Source organism: Coturnix japonica, chromosome 23 (genome assembly GCF_054131305.1).
Source record: "Coturnix japonica strain WE chromosome 23, WE-NBRP24, whole genome shotgun sequence".
NCBI lineage: Eukaryota > Metazoa > Chordata > Aves > Galliformes > Phasianidae > Coturnix > Coturnix japonica.
In genome coordinates this window covers 9586874-9609602 of record NC_140685.1, presented here as the reverse complement: position 1 = coordinate 9609602, position 22729 = coordinate 9586874, and the positions used below count along the sequence as shown (strand labels likewise).

Genomic DNA, 22729 nt, shown 5'->3' with positions numbered 1-22729 from the left:
ATGTGACGCGGCACCACAATGCATCCCTGCCCCCCCCACCAGCCTGCAGCCAAGCTCCAGCAACACCAGCACACAGTGCAGCACCAGCAGCACCTGCCCGGCCCCAAACGCAGCACAGAGCTGCAGTGGACACAGCCAGTGGAAACAGCAGCAGCAGCCCCAGGGCTCCTCTCCAGCGCCCGATCTTTGGCTGCTGCAAGGACAGGATGCCGTGCGTGACATCGAGTAGAACGTTCCCTTTTTAATTCCTGCCGAAGCAGAATTATTTCACGTTGCTGCTGCTCCCTGGGAGCGCTGACTCAAACACTGCGGCACTGACGGAGGAGAATCCCAGCACCACTGCAGCCCCCAGGACATCCCTGCTCTGCTCCCAGCTGGGGAAGGGACGTGAACCATGAACCGTTCAGCCGAGAGATATTCACAGCCAGAATGAAACCAGACAGGTTCTGACACTGTGTGTGACTTAACCCACTGTGACCCGGACCAAAGCCCACATGGATGGGCTGCCGGTGGTGCAAAGCCCTGCTCAGAGTCCAGCGCGTGGCACTGGGACCCAAAGGGTCCAATGCTGCTGTGGGGGAAGGGGACGGGCCCCAGAGCTGGGTTTGACTCAGAAGAACTGAAAAGCCACAATTCTCTCTCCCTATTTTTGGCCTCTGGTTTCTGGATGTCTCTGCCTACTCCCAAAAGATGTGACAAGGAGTGGGTTTGAGATAGTAACAATACGACAGTGAGTCCAAGAGCAGCTCAGGATGGAAGTCAGCACTGCTATGGGGTGGAAGCACCCACAAGTAGGGGCTGGGTAGGGGCCTTGGGAACAGACATAGGACAGAGAATCTCCCCATGAGGACAGTGGCACCATAAGGTCAAACCCAGCCAACAGTGGCCCCAGGATCACCTGGACCCAGCACTCCCTGTGCCGGCCTCTCCACACACAGCAGTGGAAGTGAAAAGCAGATGTGGAATCCAGGAAGGCTTCCAACTTACTCTTTTTCTCTCTTTTTTTCCCCTCTCCTTATTTAAGCTCCAGACCTAAGGCAGCTGGCAGCGCCATGGGGCAGAGCCACCCCATAGAGGCAGCAGCCCAGAGCAGCACTGCTCCCCTTTGCTCAGCAGCCACCTGAGAGCCCCAGTTTTCTGAGCTTTTTGATGATCAAACGCCCAAATTCCCCTTTTCTTCAACCGCTGACACAAGGACTTCACCCCTAAGAGTTGCTAAAGCAAACCTGAAACTTGCCTGCTGACAGAAGCAGGGAGCAGAGCAGCCTCGTCCCTCCCCACGTCTCCACGTGGTCTGTAGGTTCTTAGAGCACCACCTTGTGTTCGAAGACAACAAATCGTTCCGAGTCCCGAGTGGATTCATCCCTTTTAGAACCACAAGCAGGCAGTAAACATCCCCACCACACCACGATCAGGTGTTCCGAAAGGCAGCGGAACTACTCAGAACTGGGTCTGTCATCTCAGAGCTCTTCACAGTTTACAACCACACAAGGCTCCACTGATAAGTCCTGAAGCCAAGCACAGCCCAAGGCCAAAAATACTTCCTGGTATTCTTCTGCAGCAGAATTAAGGGGCAACAGAGATGATCACAATGCTAAATAACACTACAGACTGCATTGCTCAAGGAGACATAAGGAAAATGAAAGGGAGTGGATGGCAACAAATCCCTCGGTTTGCTTTAATAATCCCTTGTAGGAAAATCTGAAGAATCAAGTTACTTACCCACATCATGCAGGGCAGGCTGGGAGAAACGAGCTGTGACCTTCACCGAACGAAGGCAGGTGATGCTTCTTCCTATTTAATACACACACAGTCAGCACAGTGCAATGAGATCCCCATGAAAGGATGCACTGAGAATCAACATCGAGAAGAGGGAAGCTATTCTGTGCACCTGCCCTGGGGAGGCAACAAGGCAAATGACCTGCAAGAAAAGCCCAAGACACAAGACCACAAAGAAAACACCAACCCGATGCATGTTTCATATACATATTTATATATATATTTCATGTACAAAGTTACATTCTGAACCCCATGGATTCAATAATAGAAATAAATACTGAAATAACTACACTGCTATATGAGCTTTTCTGCTCACAGAAAAGAAGCCTCAACTTTTAACAGACAGCAAGTGTAACGCTGTAGTATCCATCTTGGATTACAGAGGCAAGTAAAATTCAGCGTAAAGTGTTCAACAGACAAAACTTCCAAAAATTACAGACCATAAAATGCTTAAAATATGTTTAAAAGATTGAGAAATGTGCATCAACAAAACTAACAAAGGAAACTTAATCTTGTTAGAGGGCGGGAGAGGCATTTAGTGTATAGAAAAATGCTTTGAGGTGCAACAGAAGTTGTTACAATATGGCATAACCCTGTTAGAAAAAAACATTTCATTTCCTTAAATTGCTGTATTCGAGTTTACTGTGTTGCGGTTTACAGAGCAGGGCCTTCACAAGACCCTGCTGAGACAGGGTCCCTTACAAGAGTGCTAAGTCAGGTTTAATCCTTTGGTAACTTTTATAATACTCACATGGAAATAAATAGTCAGTTACACAGCATTTTAAAAGGCGTGCGTCCTTTAGAACAGTTAGTATAATAAAACAGATGGAACATTTGTTTGTTACTAAGGCAGCCTATGATAAAGTGTCTATGCTCTGCCAGCTCTATCTGATCCAATGCAGGAAGACCTTGACAAGAAGTGGACAATGCAGCAGCTTACACAACGCGTCCCACCTTTACTGTGCAAACACCCTCACCCAGGCAATCACTGCGCTGCATATTTTGTGCTTGAAACACTCCCAAACTATTGACAAGCTGCAGCTATCGAGAGATCAGCTCCTATCTATATGATGCTTTAATTACACGAGTGTATGCACAAACACTCCGGGGACTATTTCTAGGGGTGTATGTCACCTCAGTGCCTGGGGCTTTGCTTGACTCAGATTACCTCAAGCAGGGAGTTTATAAATCCCTGTGCACTGTGATGAGAACAGGGACTCAATTCTACTGTACCTTAGGACAGGGGATAACATTGTGAAATGAGAAATGGAGAGAAGCTCACATGCCTTTTATCTCCCATGGTGGTACAGTCAACCTACTGCCTTCTTAAAAACCATTCTACTGTTGGACAGAAGCAATCACTGCTGAAAAGCAGCACAAATTAGCCTGCTGAGGTGACCGAATGGCACGGTGGACCGACGTGTTTGGTAAAAGACCAGGTATGTGCTTGGCAGATCAAACTGCTCTGCTGCAGGGCAGTCAAACCGTTCAGAGCAAACAGATCATCAGTTACAAATAAAACGCTGTACAGGAACCAAGGAACAGAATTGTGCGTTTGTTTTTCTTCTGAGAACATGAGAACGTGACAGTTAAACAGTGAGTACAAGCTTTGGAAACCAGAGGGAAATAAATTTAGGAAGATGGCAAGAGAAACAATGGAACTGCACCACTCAGTGAAGATTCTGCACAGCTGTAAAGAAGTGTAGACAGTGTTTTTCTTAGACACCCAATTTCCTAAGTTAATTCAGATGTGCTTCAATTCAGCATACACGTCTTTGTGAGCTTTAAACAGGCCTCTACAAGAACATTAAGTCAGTTTACTTTCTGCATTCCTATTCCAGACTTCACAATTAAGCCGGAGTAGTTTAAGAGTGATTTTAAAGATGAATTTGAAAAGCAAATGATGAACAACATGCTCTCGTCACTTTTGGCATTCTGAAGAGAAAAATACTACCAAGATATTAGACTTCTTTAATAAGGATTTTTACTACATAGTTTGTGTCCTAAATACATATTTACGAGAGGAACAGTTGCGTACAAAATATGTTGCTTAAAAAGTATTTATACATATAAATCTAACCAATAGACCTGAATGGAGTTTTTCTGGTTTATCAGCTATGATATGCATTTGAAAAAGCTGCCTAAATATATATTTACACAATAGTCCTCAGCTAAATGTGTTCATTTAAAAAATTAAGAAAATATATAAACACATGTCTGCCTGATAGACCAGAACTGCTCCTATTGCATAAAAATGTTTAGGCAGTTTTAAAGTGTTTCCACACTTACTTCTCTGAAGCTGTTCAGCACTCACGGATTAGTCCCAGTCTTGTCGGGGTAAATGCTGGAAGTTCATTAAAACCCCTCCAACTTTTTCTTTTTAGAGAACAAATGAAAGAGCAAATTTGGGTTTTTAAATATTCTGAAGAACAGAAATCATGAATTGGTTAAGTGAGGTCTGATGCCAATGTAGGAAATTCAATGTAAAAGGAAGACAGTCTTCAACTCACACTTATGGTTAAAAAAATAGATGGTGAGTAGACAGAATGTCAGCCTGATTATTAGAGTCTCTTGACTTTTCAGTTTACTCCATTCTCAGCGTTACCTGCTAACACTGCTACACATTTTGGGCAGGACTAAATGGGAGTATGCAGCTACAAGAAATATACTTTGTACCTTCTCACCTGGCACTAAAGTTCCTTTACAATCTCACTTGGGCAGGATGCATTTTCCCTGTACACTCTCAGTCTTTTCTCGTGCTCTAATTGAGGTCTTTCACCTTCACACACGCAGTGACTCATGAGTTCGACCAGCTAGGCAGAGAAGATCATTCTAGTGATTAGGACACATGGAGATAAGACAAGGAAAAAAATACAAACAAGGCGTATCCCCTGTTCAAGAACTCCACGATCATATTTAACCTTAAATCGTCCTAAGAACACCCTTTAGAAGCAGAGTTGTTTGCATGTATCTGTGCCAGGGAGGTGGGAAAAACGCTATGTTTGAAATTGCTGATTGAGGGCAGCAGTTCTCAAACTTTAAGGTTCAACAGTGAAAACACGACATTTTATTTAAATATCGTCACTTCTATACAATCTCCTCTTCCCCCCCCCCAGAAATTTTGATGAAAGTAACAAATTAATCTGTATACATGATGTAAACAAGACTTTCCAGGTTTGGAAACAAAAGTTGGAACAATTTGCTTCAGCTCTCACTGAATATTTGGATGAACCCTGATAATCCTATAATTTGCCTTTTTTTTTCCCCCCCTAAATGCTCTGGGAATAACTTTGCTGTTTTACTCAATGCATCATACAGTGAATTGAAGCTCAGTCGTAGTAAAGCCAAACTCAAGTGAGATTACCAAAGAAGTGAACTACATCAGATTGTTGTGGTACAGTAAAACTAATGCCTCGATTGCTTATTATGGTGTGCACACCGGTTTTGAGAGAGTTCTGATTTCATTATACTGTTCCATGTAACGAAGGTGCAGTAAAACAGCACAAGCTAATTCCTGTATAGTCAAAGGTCTGACAGATTTGCAATATAAAAGTTAGACAGCAAAGAAATGCTTCAACATCATGTAGTGAAACAGGTCTCACAAAATAAAAAACATGCAGAAGCGCTTTTTTTTTCCATTTCTTTTTAGTTTAAGGTCTCCAAGCTGCATCCTACAGGCTCACTCACTGCCATACATTACTTGCCACACTATTAAGTGACTCCTCTCAGCTTTGGCTACGGAAGGTTCAAGTTGTAGAGCTTCTCCAAGAAGTTCAGATTCTCCACCTTCATCACCTGAAAAACAACAGCTTTGACTGAAGCAAACAATGAAAACTAACACCAAACGGAGCTAAAGGAATGCCAGCTAGATTTATAACACTACTACGACAGTAGCTGCCACGCACTCATAAGAGAATATTCACAAGCTTGAGTATATGCATTCCAAATGGAAAGTTGGTCACCTACTTGTTTCAGAGCCTCACATTCCAATGGTCACATTCAATTCTAGAATATTAACTGTGTTTTGTTTTTAATTACAGCTTTATGGCTGTGCTAATCTCTTTGTGACATAAGGCAACTTGGATCAAAGGGGACAGATTAACCACAAATGAAACCACATTCAGGCAGCGATAAGCATCACTCCAGTAGCAGTCTTGTGGTACAGAACAGATTAAATGGGAGCTTACTGACAGCTTCAGGACAGTTTCAAGTCACAATTTGGCTAATTTTCTCATTAGATTACTTTGGAGCTGTGAGGAGCCTAAATACAGAATAGACCAAGCTTGTTCTTGATCCAGTTTGCCTACACTGCTGTGGTAATGGCCAAGTCAATGCTGCTATACTTCTGAAGCATTAAGTACATCTTTATATCACTCTACAAGGACAGCAAAGTGCATGCTTGGTACATGGCTACCCCTAGCTTGCCTAGAACGAGTACAGAACTTCAACATCTCATTACATGAGAGATCGTTTATGGGCTGCAACATGCAGAACTGCTGTCCAAAAAAAGTAGCAATCAAAACAGGATGGGCATCTAAAGATAACAGTGAAATACCCTTTTTCCCTTTTCCCTTAAACACAAGTACATTTGTGTTCAAGTGTTGTTCATCTAACACTTAAATATGAAAACTGACCATAAAAAGTCAGTTAACTAAGGTCATTTTCCAGCAGCTTGAGTCAGAAGGCTTCCATCTTTCAAAATAAGATTGAATACATGACTCCCATGCACAGTTTCAAATGTGTGCTTTCACAGTCTCTCTCAGAGGTCATGATTTACTGAAAGAAGTGGAAACTGAAGACGCGTGCATGAGAATAAAGATGTTTCTATACACTTGCTTAGTAACCATTTGAGAACTGACTAACCACAGAACTGCATTCTGCAGTCAATGGAAGTTTTGATATCTAAGATGCCTTCATCATGAAAAGGTTACAACTGGATTTTAAGCTCAGTATTTCTTACCCATTCTGAAGTCAATATATCCTTCTCCACCACTTATCACCAACATCGATTTTATGGGACCCTGGCTGAAGGACTCTTGGACTGGCTTGTCACTTGTTAGCTCTGTTCCACCACTACCCTGTGGGCAAACAACCTGACCTGTATAAAAAACACAGAACACGTTTTTAGGCCACATCTCACAGTAATGCCACCTGCACTTGGTCAGCTCATATACTCAGCTGTGGATTCCAGCACCTCTTCAGCAAGAAGCAAAAAAAAGAAGCTAGCTGTGCTCTGATTTTATCTCTCTAAAGAGATGAAGTCAGGTTAGTTCAATGCAAGTCAGAATTAAATGCCTCTTGGTAGAATTCACAGCACTGGCAGATCTAGAGAATGACATTGAAACAGACTTAAGGACTTTTTCAGACACAACTGAAATGATTCAGCACATCAGCCCAGTAAGCAAACTTCTGTCATTTACTTCCAGCACCAAGTGCACACACAATTGCTGAGAGGGACATTTCATCAGTACTACAGAGCTTCTGGAAAACTCTGATTTTATTTTTTTAAACCAAAATTCTTCCCTTTGGGGGTTCTCCCTTGGAAGTTAGTAGTTCATTCTTGTAGCAAGTCAGATTCTTAAATCAGACCTCATGTCACACAGCATTCGACCACCCTCTCAGAGATGTACTCAGATTCAGGCAGCACCTTTTCCCAGACAAAAACAAAGCAATTCTTTGTCATCAAGGCCTTCCCTCCTCCTCCCCCCCGCCTTTAAACAACACCATACCAAAGAATCAAGAAAGTCTCACCAATCAAAATGTAATAAACCTTTTTTTGATACACTTGCTAAACAACTACGCTTATGAAGCAAAGGAAGACAAAAACTTCATTTGAGGAAGGGCAATAAAAAGCTCACCAGGTACTGCGACAAAGAATTTGACAGCATCACGGTGCCCATGAAAGCAAAGCTGTGCGTGTGCCATTGAACAATATGGTATGAAGGTTCCTGGAGTCACTTTGTCACTGTTCTCATCTCCATATACACGAATTACACTACCTGGACGGTTTCCAGAGCCTGCGGCTGCTTTATTAGCTGTAAAAGAAGAAAATGAGTGTTTTCTACTTGAAAATACAAATTACAGAAATGGTTATTTGTTAAGAAACCTTATGGTACCATCTAAAAGCTACAGCCAACTCAGATAAAAATGAAACAGGAGGGCAGCAGTGCCAATTCAAGACAGAGCTGGAAAAAAAAGAGATTGCATGCTTCGTTATTTTAAGTACATTAGAAAATGGAGCAGGATTCTTATTAGTCTAGCATAAACAACAGATTTTAATATCCTACTTTTGGAAAAAAAAACAATTTTTGAAAGGACTATTATCTTCTATAGGAAATAAGTACCTCTAAATGTGCTTCAGTACGAGCAAACTCAGTGTACTTCAACATAACTTACGTTTTCATTACAACTTATCACAGGGTATCTCCATGCAAGCATAAAAATCTCAAGAAATAGCCACCTGTGGGCAGGCAGGAGCTACCCTGTAATCACTCTACATCTAGTTTTACTTGAGAACTTTAAAAATCAATTTAAACAGAAGTACTCATGCTAGACATACAAGCCATCTCCATTCTACAGACTATCAAAGAAGTGAAAGAAACGGTGATTTGTAACAAGACAGTAAATGATGTGGATTAATGACAAAGTTATAAGATATGGTATCACATTGGCTGGAAGAAAAACAAAGTCTGTATGAAAGTTCAGCTGCAACACAGGATGATATGCTAAACTGCTGAGCAGACTGGTGGCCATTTAGCAAACATAAAACTGCTGCAATGCAGTAACTGCAAGTGGAAAAACATTTAGGAACATACAGAGGGTAGATCTATAGGGAGTGGTAAACAGCCTCAAAGTGGCTATTAGAAGCCTGAAAATAGATTTTCGTTCAGGATCTGCACTTACCCCTCAGCCCCAGTAAACGTCCCTGGTGGAGGATTACAGCTAAAGTGAGAAAGGAGGAAAGGGGAAATAGATAGGTACGACAGTAGAGGAGAAGGATTAATGAGAACCCACCACTCTTTATTTTGGTTTTTGATAAGACAGAGCTTAAATTTTAGCTCCTAAAAACGAGCAAGTATTTAATTACAGAAGACTCAATAAAAAGTCACAGAGTAGCATCTTGGTGTAGAAGTTTCAGTACAAAATGGACAACAGAAGCACTGCCACTTTCATGTGCTTTATCACCATAGAATTTATTATACATTAGCAATGTTTCCCCTTTCTCTCTTTTCCTTGGCAGAAAACTACCAAATACGTTACTACTCATGACTTCAAGTGCCCTTTTGAAACAGCATCTGCAGACTTGGAAGGTACCCTGCTAATGAGACCCAAGGAACTGAGGTATGCAGCTGATTATGCAAGGATGTGACTGTTTATAAAACTATGAATATTTATAATAAGGGTTCTCAAACCCACAATCAGGCTACCCACAAATGGTTGTTCCAAGTCATGATCAACAAGACTGAAATTAATCTGTATAACTTTCCTAGAGATTTTTTTTTCCTTCATGTTCACCACTATTTTAAAACAAACTCCACTGGAAACGTGAAATAAAGCTTGAAGCAATAGCTATAATTTCTGAAAGCATGACTTAAACGAGTTCAAATCAATGACAAAGTCTATCCTTCCCTAGTACACATGCAATGCAAAAAAGACAGTTATCAAATGAATGGACAATGCAATGGAACAGTATGAGAAACAATGCATGTATGTGCTGTGCAACAACGCAGATACAACATGAAGAGCTTTTACTATCAGGTTAACCCACAATGTCACCCATCAGACTGCACTGCTTTCTATTCAAAACATGGTACCATTAATTCCAATGTGTTGTGCTTTATTTTCTGAAACTTCTGCCCATGTCTTTAATGATTAGATTATGATTTCATGATTAGCACAAGTACTGACTTTTTGTTGTTTGCTTTAAATAACCAAATATACAGGGAATCTTCCCAAATTTTTCCTTTAAGATTCAGTCTGCCCTTGAACAGGATTGTTGCCTTCTCCCAGGGTTCAACCATATTTCCTCTCCTATCCCCAGGCAGTTTTCAGTAGTTCCATCAACAGCTCAATCTGTTATTAAGCAGATACCTGGATTTACAGTATTGAATTTTACCTAGAAGTTTGTGCTCTACTTATAGAAATTGTTTACAACTCCCAGATCTTCAACTATGTCTTCAATCAACCAGTACTAGTGCTGTTCCAATCTTCCATACCAACTTTGTGATGAATTCTCAAGAACTAAAGCTGATCAACTGTATTAGCAACAATACCTACTTGCTCTAATCAAACAAAAAAATCTACTCTGATCACGTGGCAATCGTATCATCAGTCATCTCTTATCATGCAAATAAGCTTCTATAAATGCTGCTACTACTCCTAACACCCCTATGGTTGCAAGGATGCCTTTGAAATCCAAGCCAGAGCAACTCTGCTCAAATCGAAGTGCAAGATGCTTTGGAGATGGGTTGGCTTTCATTTCGTTTTGTTTTCTCTTTTTTTGGCACCCAATCTGTCACAACACTGAAAGATTCAGACCTGTTGGTAAAGTTTTCTATCCAAGAGCAAGCACCTGAATACCCTCAATATTCTTTTTTCTTTGCATCTACAGCATATTGAATATCAGCTATGCATTTATGTTTTACTTACTTTCTGTTAACGGAATGGAGATGATGACACCATTTCCTGTTCCTACCCATAAACGATTACAAGACACCATAAGAGCTGTGATTCTCACAAATGAGAATCCCAGTTTACCAGTACCTAAAAACAAAAGATGCTTTTCATCAAAAATTGTGAGCAAGAATTATTTTACTTCCATAAAAGAGACTCTTAACTTCAGTTCTCCACTCATGCAGACAAGTAATTCCCTCCCACCTCAAACAAGCAAGGCAGAGGAGCACATTCAAGTTGTAAAGGCAAAATAAAATGTAAAACTTCTGTCAAGTTGTGAACATATATAGAAGGAGACAAACGTGTACTGGGAGAAAGCACAAAAAACCACAACAGCTCCATAATGCTGCACAGTAAGTTATTCTGGGGCTTGCAGCCATAGCAGTCTGTCAAACAAAAAAATGTCACATTTGCAACTGTGAAATAACAGTTTCTTGCCCATTAAAATAATGGGTACTGCTTCTTCTACAAGGGAGTTCCAGAGACTATCATTAGAACTACACAGGGAACAGAAGAAAGCTGTCAGAATGGCACAATACTTAATTGTGAAGGATTTCTAATTTCCAATTACCTTTTCTAGTTACGTAGGTGGTCAAACAACTCAGAAACACAGAAAAATTCAAGAAGCTTGCTAGCTTCAACAGCAGCAAGAATCTGCTGTATTACATTTGTATTTTCTTAGAAAAGAAAGGGCAAATATTGCAGGAAAGTAATGGGTTCTTCCCACTCTGAGAGGCATCGTTCTAGTGGCAAAGATTTTGCTGTGTCTGTTTCTCCTGCCCAAACATGATTTTCCTCATTAGTTCTGAGTTCTAAGGGACCACAGACACCTGATGGGATCAGACTGTACCAGAGGCAGACTAACTGAGGTTTCTACTTGCAGAACCAAATTTTCACATACAGCAGGATTTGACTAGCATTCCACCCACCCTTCAACTTCATCTGAAATGAGAATTGCCTGACTCATAACAGGAAAAGAAAGCCCCTGACAGCAAGAGGTATAAGAACATTACAGTTTCTCTTATCAACTTACCTAACATTTTGCTTACATAAGGTTCAATGTCCACATCTTGCAGATGTTGATACGTGTGTGCATGATAGAGACGCAGGGTAGAGTCCAAACGAATCGACACCCATACCCCATCACCCACCCATGCCAGCTGTCTCACTTGGCTTTCTCTTCTTGGGTGTGCATCAAATGACTTCTATAAAAGATTGGATCTTGAATTAGAAGATAAATACAAGAATACAAAGGAATTTTGTGCTACCCCTTACATTGTCAATATTGGTAATTTCCTTAAGTCATTTACTACCCTCTGATTTGTAAGGCCACTAGCAGACACTCAGTGCTTAGTTTGGTCGGTATTACCATACGATGCTGATAAGCAGTAAAAAGGCTGATTTGCCTGCCCTGAAGTGTGACCTCAAAGCCACAGTTTCCTGCTGCATCCTCATTTATGTAAATTCCCCAGTCAGTTGTGATTTCTATCTTTTCTATCTCAGAGCCTTTTCAGCATGAGGTCTTCTAGTCACTGCAGAACATATATATACCCCAAAGGTGTTTTTCTTCCCAGTTCTGTCAAAGCCTTGCTCTTGCATACTGACTCACTCCTGTCAACACAACCTATCCAGCAAAACAGTTCACTATTGTATCAATTCTTACAGGTTTCCTTGCATATATAGTCATTTCACAAACAGATTCAGAATTGGGCCCTTAATATTCTCAGAGGAGCTGAGCAGTCACCCTCCTGAAGTCTGATCCATGTCACAGACCAAGTATAAGAAGCTGAATTATTAATATTGCTAATTGCTTTCATAAACCACAGGATCTTCATGCACTTGTATACTCAGAACACTGCAGAAACCAGCTTACACACCTTACATAAACACAATACTCCATAACTGGAGGGAGAGTACATTCAAGATTAGCACTTACAAACCTCTAAAGTATGCAGAGAGACTCTGAAGAAGGTTGTGGGCGGGTGGAGAACATAATGAATAAGTAAATATGCGTAAATGAAAAGAATGAGCTTGGATCTAGCACTGCGAGCTCTACAGAGACCTGAAAGGACACTGACTAGTTTTCTGGCCAGGACAAAGTAGAGAACTAAACCCCAGAATAATCAGTTTCAACAAATGAAAACTGCATTAAATTTTTCCGGGATCGTTACATCTTTGCAAAACTAAGAATTACTTCCCAAAACAAATTTGTCTGCCTATTTAAGTGCTGATGAACAAACATTACTCTCTGGAGTTACTCAGCAGACTGTAACATGAGATGGCATTAAGACAAAACATTTAATTATTTTAAACACCATTTTAACTTGCCTCTATTTTCATGGCCTTTGGTTGAACAACATAGATTTTGTTCCTGTAGCCACACCAGACTTTGTCATGCACCACTGTCATGCATCTTATAGAATGATGCGGCCGGCCCAGGTCTAAGAGGTGATAGTTTGTCAAATCCCACTGACCATCTTTAAAAACAGAAGCAAAATAAGAAAAAACAACAACAAAAAAAAAACAACAAAACCACACAAAGCACAGGTTCCTATCAGTTTAGAAGTAACTTAAAAGCACAGCTAAATAAATACCTTAAGAATAGCTTCATTTTTCAAAAGCACTGTAATGATCTGGGAAAGTCAGTACAAATGCATGGGTTCCACATTAAAATACAGCATTTACTTGTATGAACTACCAACATCCCAAATGCTACTTTGTTTTTATATAAGGTTTACTATATTCACATTCCAAACATGTCAAAACATTTGTAAAAACAGAAATTACCTAGTGTTAAATGCTTTACTTGGACAGGCATCAGTATATATGAGAAGCAGCTACCCACACGGCACCAGGCAATGGCTGCTTGACTGAGCATAGAGATGTTGGCCAGTGCATCAAGATTTATTTTTAACATGTTGTTAGACCTTAGAGTGGTCACCCAACGCCAAATGAAGCTCTGCTGCAGACACTAATATTTACTTGAGATACTTTAAGGGATTGTAAGCCATTAGAATTTAAAGGAAGAAAACATCACAACTTCACCCAAGGTGCATCTTTTCCATTATATATATATCAGTGAACACCAGGAATGGTCATTTCAACTACACAAGGGAAAAGAACAAATGAACAGGGAGCCTGCAGAGAGAAGCCACTAGATGACAAGTTCCAATTACTCTTCAGACATTCCCCTGTAGATCCTCATTCCAGAGGCTGAAGAACAGAGTCTGTCCCAGAGTGATGTGGACAGAAGTTCTACAGAGATGCTCACAAAATTCTATGGAAGGATTTGGCCACACACAACTTTAAAGATTAATAACAGAGCAGAAGTCAACTATTGGGCAGGACTAACAGTGATCAATGCAGGCTTCATCAATGAGCTTTCTGTTGCAAGTGCAGATACCTACACTACTTTTTTGCTTCCTATGATAAGGAAGAATTCCAGCTATGAACAAGAACAGCGCAAAATATTCTGTGGGAGTCAAAATAAGCCCACATTTCCCTCAAAGGCCATTAGTAACACTTACACTGCATTATATAAGAACCTAGAAACAGGCAGCCAGAAGGGCTGACAGGGTCACTTTCTTTTAAGCCACATAACAGACAGGACTACCTGAAAGAAAAAGCCTAACAAAAACTGAAAGAACCAGAGGATTACAGCTCTGCGAAAGGTTAAAAAAGCCTTCAATAAAATAATAGAGGGAAGAAAAGAGGAAAGATCCCACTGCAGACCCATAATCCAAAGGAGACTATAACATCAGAGGACAGGACAATTTAATGCAGCTCACAATGTGCTTGATTTTCCTGCAAGGTGCACTTAGGGCACTTCTAGTAAATGTTATGTATAGACAGAAAAGACTTATGCTTCCATTAAAAAGGATAACAGATGACCAAGAAGTCTTTCCCTCACTTTGACAGAAAACCTGAAGTATATTCAAGAAATGCTATTCCACCTTGAGATATTTGATAACATAAATGGTAGTGATCTTTTCCAACCTGCCTTCAGGAATATACCATTCTTGTTGCTTAGAAACATGGTATCATAGTTTTATATATGTGTATATAGGTGTATATATATAAACCATGGTCACTATTTAGTTTAGCAGTTCATGAAAAGAAAATCTGCAGTGGGTAGGAGATGCACAGAGGTGCAAGCAAATACAGGGGAGGGGGCAGAGGTGCACACAGTTCATATACCACATTCAAGACTTCACTCATTCCCTATACCTTTAAGCACCTTAAAAAATTCAGTCAGAATACGTAGTTGTGAGTTCAAATATAAGAACCTGAATGTCTCAGAGCAAGAAGAGGGGATTCCTAACTGATGTATTTAAAGTTTCCCTGAACTTAAGTACAACAAAAGTGCAAGTACCTGGAATTGAAAAAGAAATGAGATCAAGAATTCTGTAAAATGGTCATTAGGAGCACATCTTCAAAATGCTATTTATAAGTGGCACATTTACTTCAGAAGTACTGCCATAACTTCACTTTCAAGACCCAACGGAATGCTTACCAACTCCTCGGTGAAATATTGCTAGTGTTCCATCAGCTAGTGCAACTAATACTATTCCTTTCACATGTCTGGTAAAAGAAAGGAGGTACAAGAACATACACCATTAGGTCGCATTTCCCAAAATGCAGGTTTAAAGTACAAGTATTTTAAATTTCAGTACACTTCTCATACTAGCACTAGCTCTGCTGTTTTGGTCTCCAGCTCAAGATCAGCTCCAGCCCAGCACTCAGCGACTCAAAATTCAGTTTGGATAGTTTTAAAAAAAAAAGTAGCTATCACATCCAGAGGAAACCTTGAGGAAACCATCTGTAACTGCTTTAAGTACGCAGCCACAAAGGAACTCAGTTGATTTATAGCATTTTCAATATGTACAAGGTTCCTTTTACTCTTCTCAATCCCCAGATGCTTTCCACTGCCCCTCAAAGAATATGCATTCACTTATAGGAACTGACATTCACAGTATCTGAAGAAATATAAAACTAAGCATCTTAACAAAAGTTCATTATGAGTTACATGGCATTCTTACAAGACTTACACAATACTGAGAATAGAATCTTTAAGTTTAATGGCATGAATGCATTTCCTCCAGTGAGCCACTGATGAATGAACATAGAGGCTGCAAAGACAAATCAGGAAGGATTAAAAGCAGTACAAAAGGACTACTGGGCAAGAGAAAAAAACAAACAGGCAAGAACTACATCACTGAAATCCACAGATAAAGGAAAAACAGGTTTTCATCTTCTACTGAAAACTACATGAAAACTGCAAGAACTGTATGAGCAGACAGAACAACTTCCCAGATACCTAAAATATTACAAAGCCCTTTGAACATACATCTGTAGGAAAAAGATAAATATTTTCTAGCACAATACTGAATGCTGCAGAATTACCAACCACAGTTACTCCCACTACTAAACATTCAGCTGCAGGAAAGTATTTATCTGTCAATAAGAGCTTGCAATGTCGCTTGCAATGCTCACTTGGAATTCTAATGCTTCAATTACGTGTATAAGGCTTAAGCTTTCATGAATCTCTTGCACTTAGTTTTGACATGAGACAGTTACTAGCCTGTAGGCCCAAGATCTAAGTTTAAAATAATGTTACAAATAAAGTTAATATTTTCTTACCATCCATTCTGTGTTCCAAGCCACATTGTTGGTAAAAGGCTACTCATTTTCTGTGCTTCTTCTCTCACTAGATCTTGCTCGTTTGGCAAAACTGCAACATCTTTATATAGCTCTGACTCAGTGCTAAAAGACAGCGTAAATGTGTTGAACAAAGCATGTGGCTTACTCAGAGTAACACAGGTAGCACAGGTATGCACTTTGTTGCTGCTGGCATCCACACTTGTTTTTGAATTACACACAATCTTTAAGGAACAGTAACTGTACATAACATTAATGATACTAACAAAAATGTCATGATTTATTTCTCCCAAGTGTGTATTCAAGCCTGACAGCCTTACTGGTATTTCAAGGGAATGTTAGAGTTGTAGCATCCCAGGCACATAAGAAAAACACTTATCAAATGACTGCAATGCCCACCTATGTATGAGGAGAATGAAAATTTCAAATATACCATTTGAAATACTGTTTATGTTCAAGCTTGTTCTCCACTCCTGTAACTAACTCAGACTGATTATTCTGAGAAAGAAAACATACATCTGAACAACTAGTTGGTCAGGAAACAAGAAATTTGAATAGATATTTGTAGGCCATGCTATTCATCTTAAGTCTCTGAGATGACTTAGTGACAAACTGGTGGACAGTCATTACTGCATTCTGGAAGTATCTGTACTCATGTCATAAGAACTCACAGCTAAGAGACACTGTACAGAGATGGCCACTTCATGTATGCAAAGCATAAAATGCCTTGTACCAAAATTACTTGCATAAACCTCCCTTGTAAGAAGAATCACCAGTACTTCTGTCCCCATGTGTTTCTGGAAATGTTTCTCTTATTGAATAAATTTAAGAGTTATGACTCCAATTACATACCCAGGCTGGTACACTGGAGATGCCTCTGTGTTCTGCACTCCCAGAGGATCTGTGAAGACGTGCTCTGTATAGACTCCAGTTTGTCCAATATCAGTTATATCTTCTGTGCCTGCACTGACTTCTGTTGCTTCTGTCGCCTCTTCTGCAGTTGGAATGTTGTCATCTACTGCATTACTTTCATTTGTAATATCTGTGGAACAAAAGACTTGAAAAGCTAAAACGGCAAGTGAATGCTCAACAATATAAAGCAGCCAGAATTTGATGCTTAGATCTTAAGCAATGAGCTGTAACAAACAACCAGACGGTCACAGTCCAGCTATCCCAGCAAAAACAATAAGATCAGAAACAGCAAAGAAGATCAGAAACAGCAAAGCTCTGCTAACTGCAAACTATCAGATGCACTTTAAGCAGCTTCACTTAAATCTGTATTGAGACATTGTATGACAAAGCAAACATCCACATCTTCTCTAATCATCTGTCAAGAGGAGGTCAGCATTTTAAATAATAGATGACACAAAATTTATCTTCAGATGATACTAAAGACAGACTTCACTGAAAGGGGTTTGAAAGAAGCAACTGCCTAAACCCACTTGATAGCACTTCCACTATGTTTTCAGCTGCAATTATACAACGCAACTATATCAGATTTATAAACCATTTCCCCCCAGAGTACTTGTTTTACACAACCTTTTAAAGACAACTTATTAAATACCTGTCCCATTTACTTTCTCAGCTGCGTCAGTACATCCCTACTGCACCCATAAGATTTTCGTACCTGACTGTTTCTCTGCCATTGGTGAGGCACCATTTGCACTATGAGCTACAGGTGCTCCTGTAACACCCTCTGCAGTACAGCCAACCACTGTTATTCCTCCCAGCACGCTATCAGTTTCTGCAGAGCTGTTGCTAGTCATACTTCCACACAGAGATGACTTGTCCACTTGACTGGGATCCACTTCTTGAGACCCTTCCTCTCCTGCAGGATAGTCTGTTTCCCTTGCGCCTGAAAGAGATTAAAGTTGCACGTTACCATGGCCATAAAGGCCATTCACCTCTGTATTTCACAACAGTCTAAGCTTTCACACTGAGGGAACTGCCCTGCAAGTGAGATTTAACATGGAGAACACACACACAAGAATTTTTTAACGTGATCAGATACTAAAGATGATATGATTGAATAAATTTGTTCAAAAAGCAAAAGCAGTACCTACATACAGTGATATCTGAAAGTCATAGGCCACATTTCAACTTGCAGAATTCTCTAACTCCTTTATTTCCATGTCAAACAAATTACATTTCATGACACGTACTTACATGGAGGGTTACCTCCCTCTCTATACATCATTTAACTCCAAAACATCCTTTGTACTAGAAAAAAAAAAAAGCAGATTCTTTTCTGTCTTCAACTCCTCTAAAACACTTTTAAGTCTTAAAAACAGTAAAATGCTGTAAATGTCAAGAAACTTTTCAAAATGCTCTTTTGGAGCAAAATCAATGTAGCAGAACTTGCAACATCAAAGCTTACTTTCAACAACTCATTCCAAGTTATTTCCCTCACTTGCTGGTTTCATGGCCTCCTATTTCTCACAGCTTCCCAAAATATCTGAAACTGCCCCTCCTTTGAATTTTATCATGTTGACAATACAAAAGATGACTCTTGTTCAAACCTTCCTCGGGAGGAATCATCTTCTGCATCTATTTACGCAATACTACTTCACTGAAATTATTAACAAAGGCTTTTACAAGAAACAAGAAGCCAAAAGCACAATTTGTTGTTTTCCAAAATCATGTCTTCCTATTACACTGCCCTCAGTACATGCCCTACATACACCCTCAATACAACAAAGATTCCTCTATATGTAGTTCCAATATTTACTACTTAAGCAAGTACAAAAAGCCAATGTATTTTTCCTAAGCTATGCCCGCAGTTCTGTGAAACAATGGCACTACTTTACCATTTATAACACAGTAGACCCAAACAATTCTCCCTCGTTACTGACATCTCACTACCTTTCAGTTAATTCAGGTCAAAAGCCAACTGGAAAGCAAAATGAATTGATTTCCCTCAAGATAAATATTTCTTAACATCACTCTACAGAACTATTTTATCACACTGACCTTAGGTTTTACCATTGCTTAAGAAAATCTGAACAAGATACACTTCAAGAAGTTTTAAGTCTTGCTTATGAAGTCTTTACCTGGTACGCTGGCAATACAAAGCACGTGAGAATTACAAACAATGAAACTGTCCAGAATATTTCCTGGTTGATTAGCATCAATAATGATAACTTTCGTAGCAGAATGTGTGCTTGTACAGATCCAGACTAGACTAGATAAGTCTTCCTGATGTTTCAGCTCCTTCTGCTGGTCCTGAAGGAGAATAAAGCGGAGTAGAAGTAAATAACAGCAAGAAACGGGACAAGAATAAAAGCACTTTTATTGACCTGAAATATATTACTGTACTTGATCACTTATCACTGACAATATAGCTTTAATGTCACTGTAAAGGTAGTTATTTATTCTGTTCAGTTTATTAAGTTCATGAAAACATTTTGCTATCACTTAAAAATATGTTAGCCTCAAACACCTTAATATCTTCCACTCCCTTCAAAGCAGGCAGCTGTACCAGCACAAAGAGAGCACTGTTTTGTTCTAAAATGGACTGGCTCCTGAGACTTAACAACAAGCTGAGACAGAAAGGAATTCAAAATATTCTAGGGTTTTTTTTCCCTGATGCAAGTACCTTGCACTGGTGACTTCCAGAGAAATAACTATTACCACCAACAATGTGTTTGGTAATCAGATTTAAGCTACAGATAAACAGAAAAGGTATGTAACTACACAGGCTACTCAACATCCCATATAGTGACCTTACCTTGAGCTCCTGGTCTAGTCTGTCTAAGCTACTCTGAGATCCTGAGCGCTGCTTGTTGCCATCTGCATCTGTACCAGCCACATCATTGTAAAACACACTGGCACCAACCACGGACCCGCCATCCCGTGTCTTCCCTCCTGACAGGTTTACTCCCACAGCACACCACAGCTTGGAAGAAAAAGATTTCATTTATCTTAAACTGATAAAAATAATTTCACCAATATCAAAATTATGATCTTTTTTGTAGTTCAGCTTAAGGAATTCATTAACATTAAAGTCATGCATGTTTCTACTGAAGCTTGACTTCTGATTCACTTGAGCTTTAACACAGCCTGTAAAGCTTGCAGAAGTTAACTGCAGCTGCATTACAAAAAGAAAATGAAGTTTATATAACACGCCATAGCACTCTATAGGCTGCCTAAGATACAGCCTCAATCAACAGCTCTGAATATTCTACCTTCATAGAGGAATCCTTCTCATCTAAAGGTCTCAGGTAAACAGGTACGGGTAAGTTTTTCATCTTGTTGTCACCTTGGCCACCATTTGCCACCTAGGCAAAAAAAAGAGACATCTAAATATATTTACTGTTGTCAGAATGATTTGACTAATTTTGTTAAACAGGCTTAAAGAGTTTTACTTTGTGGTTTTCTTTAGAAAGGCTGCCTTCAAATGTCAAAGACAGAGCAAAACAAAAGTGCTGGAATCAGCTCAGCTGTGAAATAATGCAGTTCCCTACTCTGTTAGAATTCCATAAGCAATGAAATATCCTCCATCACACTTGAAAATATGCATCATACCTGTTTGTATTTTTGAGGTAGACTCCAGCCAAATGCTTGCACTCTACCATCCTCTTTCTGGACATGAGCTTTCACTTGGCGATACTGTTCTCTTTTCTGCTCTCTGCGTGAGGCTAAACTGGCTTCAGTTCTAGGAAAGAATCATTATTAAAGAACCTATTACTTATACTCTTGAAAATTCTGTGCATCACTGAAGCTGCCATTAAACTCATTTGTATAAAACCAGGATTCCTGTGGGCTGTTTTTAATGAACCCGGGAAAGATAGACAAACCAGAAAGATTACTGTCAGTACCCTTACATTAAAATTAACTGTATGGGTTACACAGTTACTGGGAGTCATGAAGTTGTAAGCCAAAAAATTTACTGCCAAAAAGCAGCATGGGATGAAAAAATAAAGATACCAGTTAACCTGACACATGGTATTTTTGTACCAAACTTAAACTGAACGTATCTGAATAGTTATTACTTAGCCATAAAACTTTGGGAATAGAGTGTACTGAGTGCTGCCTCCTGTGACTAAAAGCACTCATAAAATGCAGTGGTATCTGCTAAACAGAACAGTACTGCTGGCTGCCCAGAATCTGTCACTGCTGTGCAACTAACCTGCACTGATCACACAGGTATCAGTATTCACTTCAGAACATTACAGTTCTCTTTGCAACAACATTGTTTTTTTAATCTCAAGAGGACAAAAAAAAAAATAAAGGGCAAATACAGGATAGATGATATCTAGTATTATGAAAGCAAGGTGCCTTACTCGTCACTGAGGAATTCAAAGGCTTTAGATTTGTCACTAGGTAATTGAGATAAGGTGCTGCTTCTTTTCTTGACTGATGGAGTTATATGTGAGGTTGGAGCATTATATTTAACGTTGACGGGAGGTTCTGGTTTCTTAGCTGTATTGCTAGATGAACTGAAGAGCCTGCTAAAACTAGAATAAAATAAAGAAGACTGTTAAGATTAAGAAACATCCAGACTTAACTGTGCAGGCAAAGCACCACATAGGATAGCCCTCTCAAGCCAGCTAGACTGAAAGTAGAGCCCAGCACAGCAGTCATTCCACACTCAAATACTTTCAAAGCAAAGAAACTCATGTCAATAGAAGTTCTTGAAGAATTACTGACTGTTCGTACAGTAAATGTAATAGGATCTTGAATGAATAATTCAAGAAGACTAGGATGTGAACTCTGCATCCGGAAGACAGTTTTATGATGCACGTTAGTTCATGCACAGGGCATTATTCTAAAGCTTCCACCACTCTGAGCTAGAAATGTATTAGTTATCAGCAATGCACAAGATCAAGAGGATTATTTGCCAGGTATCTTGTTGTGAATAACACAATTTCAGATCTAAACAGCTTCAAGTTAGAAAGGAAAATCTGAGAGTAAACCATACTTCATAGAGAAAAAGAAAGCTGAAATAAATGCAATCCACACAAGCTATTCAAGTTTCTATTTTTCATTGTAAAAAAAAAAACAAAACAAGTTCTGGTGCATATTCAGCTACAAAAAAAAGTTACAGCACTTTGGCATTTAACTTCACAAAGTGCACAGCCATTCATTAGATGATGCAGCTTACGATATATTTGTCTTCAAGAACAGTCTTACCGAGTGGGCATGCTAGGTAACAAGAGGAAAACAATTAAGACAGTTCCATTTGCTGAAAGACAATTAGCTAACATACAAAAATGTGCCAGCTAATTGGTTAGGGTCTTTTATTTATTGTTTGTGAGCTGTGTTTTAATACTTACAACTGCCATATGCTGGATCTCTTCTTTTCTTGCATGGCTGGATTTTCTCTTGATGCTCTACAAGAAACAAATTTTAAGTTTACTGAGTAAATGTTAATGAAAATTTAAAAGGGGAAAGAAAAAAAAAATCTTCTGCCTTAGTATTTTAACCAGTGCTTTTTATTTTAAGATTTGGCTTTTTGACACAGTTGTAAATAAATGGTGGTGATTGCTCCTGGACTCATAAACCCAGCATACCCAGAGGAATGAGATTGCTGTAAGAGACAATAACTATAGCTACAGAAAAGCAAACCATAGCTGCTTGGGGATCACATTTCTCTCTCATACACTGAATGGCTCATGGG

The 22729-nt window shown here is 39.6% G+C and overlaps 1 protein-coding gene across 6 annotated transcripts in view; it reads right to left on the bottom strand.

Moving 5' to 3' along the window:
• Positions 1 to 1972: 1972 nt before the first annotated feature.
• Positions 1973 to 22729, bottom strand: part of SPAG9 (sperm associated antigen 9) — a 54527-nt gene continuing 33770 nt past the window's right edge. For 2 of the 6 annotated variants that reach the window (XM_015880228.3, XM_015880232.3), the window contains 18 exons: positions 22386 to 22442; positions 21393 to 21566; positions 20635 to 20764; positions 20295 to 20387; positions 19838 to 20005; positions 19161 to 19332; positions 17738 to 17965; positions 16963 to 17152; positions 16093 to 16215; positions 15501 to 15581; positions 14966 to 15033; positions 12781 to 12929; positions 11486 to 11657; positions 10429 to 10542; positions 8683 to 8721; positions 7638 to 7814; positions 6740 to 6877; positions 1973 to 5574 (listed from right to left, as the gene is read on the bottom strand). In XM_015880228.3, coding sequence (XP_015735714.2) covers positions 5459 to 5574; positions 6740 to 6877; positions 7638 to 7814; positions 8683 to 8721; positions 10429 to 10542; positions 11486 to 11657; positions 12781 to 12929; positions 14966 to 15033; positions 15501 to 15581; positions 16093 to 16215; positions 16963 to 17152; positions 17738 to 17965; positions 19161 to 19332; positions 19838 to 20005; positions 20295 to 20387; positions 20635 to 20764; positions 21393 to 21566; positions 22386 to 22442 — 2389 coding nt within the window. In that variant the 3' untranslated portion in view covers positions 1973 to 5458. The remainder of the gene's footprint in view (positions 5575 to 6739; positions 6878 to 7637; positions 7815 to 8682; positions 8722 to 10428; positions 10543 to 11485; positions 11658 to 12780; positions 12930 to 14965; positions 15034 to 15500; positions 15582 to 16092; positions 16216 to 16962; positions 17153 to 17737; positions 17966 to 19160; positions 19333 to 19837; positions 20006 to 20294; positions 20388 to 20634; positions 20765 to 21392; positions 21567 to 22385; positions 22443 to 22729) is intronic. The other 4 variants (XM_015880230.3, XM_015880235.3, XR_014936667.1 and 1 more) reach the window with 3 other exon arrangements.